The sequence below is a fragment of the Apaloderma vittatum genome, unplaced genomic scaffold (genome assembly GCF_000703405.1).
Source record: "Apaloderma vittatum isolate BGI_N311 unplaced genomic scaffold, ASM70340v1 scaffold22611, whole genome shotgun sequence".
Lineage (NCBI taxonomy): Eukaryota > Metazoa > Chordata > Aves > Trogoniformes > Trogonidae > Apaloderma > Apaloderma vittatum.
In genome coordinates, this window is record NW_009699941.1 from 5,929 (window position 1) to 8,912 (window position 2,984).

The 2,984-nt window shown below is 36.9% G+C and overlaps 1 protein-coding gene across 1 annotated transcript in view; it reads left to right on the forward strand.

Moving 5' to 3' along the window:
- Positions 1-2,043, forward strand: part of TRMT6 (tRNA methyltransferase 6 homolog (S. cerevisiae)) — a 6,257-nt gene extending 4,214 nt beyond the window's left edge. Inside the window, exons 5-7 of the mRNA XM_009878602.1 lie at positions 181-305; positions 1,364-1,728; positions 1,954-2,043. Coding sequence (XP_009876904.1) covers positions 181-305; positions 1,364-1,728; positions 1,954-2,043 — 580 coding nt within the window. The remainder of the gene's footprint in view (positions 1-180; positions 306-1,363; positions 1,729-1,953) is intronic.
- Positions 2,044-2,984: the final 941 nt, after the last annotated feature.

Consider the following 2,984-nt stretch of genomic DNA (forward strand, 5'->3'; position numbering starts at 1 on the left):
TCGGCTCCGGTTCTAGTGCTTCTCTGTTACCAGATGGATAATTATAAGTTTCCACTTGGTGGCTCTGAAGACCAGTGATGCTGTTCCTGAAAATCTACCTTTCATCCAACTTTTTTTTGACAGGCTTCCGAGCTAATATGTAGTGTTTCTAACTCTAAGATAAAATCCTCTGTCTTGTAGCCACTTGCGATATGACACCCTAGCTCAGATGCTGACTTTAGGAAACATCCGTGCTGGCAACAAGATGATCGTAATGGAAACGTGCGCAGGCCTTGTGCTGGGCGCAGTGATGGAGCGAATGGGAGGTGCGTAACGCAGAAGCTTGAGTAATGTCATGTACAGACTGAGGACTTGACAGAAACATAAGAAATGGGCATCTCAGAGATACTTTTAAAAGGCAGTACTTAAAATAGTTCAAAATAACATCACTCTATGTAGATCTGTTTTACTTTCTGTCTTAGCATAATGACGTTTTGTTCAGAAAAGGCTGTAAGGAGCCTGTATGCAGATTCTTCCCAGGCACCTGGGGAGTCAGGAAAGTGAAGGGCAGAGGACAGGAATGGTAGCAATGGAATTCAGACAGCCTGCAGCACTAAAAGTGTTGTCATTCTTCTGGTTCGCTGCGCCAGAGAGATTTAAAGTCTGCAGAATGGATATATGACATGTTCTTACTCAGCTAACTATTAGTTTCACTTAAAGTCATCCAGAGACACTAAACAGAGATGTCAATTATATTCCAGAAGCCTAGAAAGGCAGGAGGTGGGTTGTCAGGTACAGCCAGAAGTGCTGTCTGTTGGCCGAGAAGCACACAGGCAGTTGTACTATAAATTGGTTTTGTTTCAGTAACTTTTGGCCACAGAGATACTTTCTGAACTAAATCAAATAAGAATTGATTTCAGTATAACTATTGGAAAGTTCTTTTTTTGCATGTTTAAACATCTGATATCTCTTCCTTTAGATTTTGGGTGTTGGAGAAATTCTTTACTTATTAATGTTCTTTAAAGTAGCTTTTTTATCAAAACCACTCCATGCTTACAAGTAATAAGTACTGTAGAAATTTAGGTTTTTAATTCTCAATTAAATTAGCTTTTCTAACAGTTTATCACTGCTCATATGTTCTGTGCTAATCCTAAATACATGTTTAATACATGCATAATCTTTGAGTTACCTTGTCCTTTTGAGTTGCAGTGACGTGTCCTTCCAATAAAGTCTTTCTCTCTGGAGGCATACCTCCGTAGCCTGTTAAATTTAATGAAGGTTAGCTTAAGAGCAGGCAATTTACTTATCTGTCCATACATGAATGCTTCACTGGTCCCAGAAATCCTGGCTTTCCAATGTGTTTTTGATTCTTGTCTTCTCTTAGGCTATGGATCCATTATTCAGATGTACCCAGGAGGGGGACCTGTTAGAGCTGCTACCAGTTGTTTTGGATTTCCAAAACTTTTTTTCGATAACCTGCATGAATTTCCACTTGGCAAAGTGGACAGTCTCCTCTCTGGGACATTTTCTACAGCGACGCTGCCTTCAGAACCTGACGATAGCGTGCTAGGGGAAGAAGAAAGCAATGGATTGGCTGATGAGAAGCAGACTTCCCGACAGGAAACAGAAGAGGAATCTACTACTGAAGCATCAATGGAGATGAACCAAACAGAAAAGCAAGAAGCAATAGACATTAATGCTGAAGATGTAGAATTTAAAGAGAACAAAGAAAAAGAAAATAAAGAAAACGTAAGAATATTTATTGTGGTTATTCAAGTTCTACAGTGTCTGTATACTTAAAATTCTGACATGCTGAAATACAGCTCTTTCAGGTGTCAAAATGGAAGTCTGGAAGTTGTCTTTTGTCTTACAATAAGCCATCTAAGCTGCAGAAATAAAAATTCAGTCCATACAATAGTGATCCAAGAGGTGATTACCAGTTAATTTGCAAACCATTGATTTTGTTGTTCAAAGGTTCGGGAAAAGCAAAGAAAGCAATGGGAAAGAACGAAAAAGCTACTAGAAACTGCTGCTTTGTTGAGAGAGAAGAACGCTGATGGGTGAGTTTTTTTGTAGTCAGAAAGGTCTGTTTGAGAACACATCTACAGAAACTACTTAGCATTGAAACAAGTAGAAGCTTTGTTTTAAAAATGCCCTATTTTTTTCCTCAGTATTTACAAGCAAGCAGTCCACCCAGGTGTATTCTGGGTCTTCGTTGGTTCTTAACCTGGTTGAGATTTTTCTGTTATTTAAGTGGTTTGAAATTACATTATCTAAAAGTCATAATATCTTGACTAACTACAAGTAAACATTAAAAAATAATAAAATCTATTCTATCCAAAGAGAAACAGAATCCAGGTAGAATTTAATACAAAATGACTGGCAATAAAAATCACAGACTTCTAATTGGCAAAGTAGTACCTGAGGTTTTAAGTTTATTAAACTGGAACGAAGTTTGTTGTTTCGGGGTTTGATTTTAGAAACTTAATTTCTTTTCTATACAGAAGAAAACACGTAACTTCGTTTTACCTGCTCTTGCCAGGATTGATTGTTCCAAAGAAACAATTTAACATAAAGATTTAATATCAGAACTTAAAAATCCACATTCGATAAACATATTGCTGTAAATTCAATATTTGGTTGTGACTTTTTCATTATGTTCTTGGCAATTGCCGAAATTATTTGAGTTAATGTAGTAATGTGGACTTAGTTAATTTAACAATGTTCATATTCATTTTTTCTCCTAAGTATATTGGCTCACTGAGAGTAAAGCTGTTCTGCTTAGATAAATTTTAATATACACATTCATTATGTTTAAATGCTTGTGTACCATTTCTGGTCTTATTATTATGAAATGTTTTCTTGCTCATTCATATTTTAGTATATCTCATCTAGCATATTTAAGTGTGTCCTGGTTTGAGCTAAGCAGAACCAATTCTGCTTAGTGATTTTACTTCTCAGCTAAGTCCCTCCAAACAAAAAGCGCACGGTGCCCGGTATGCCCA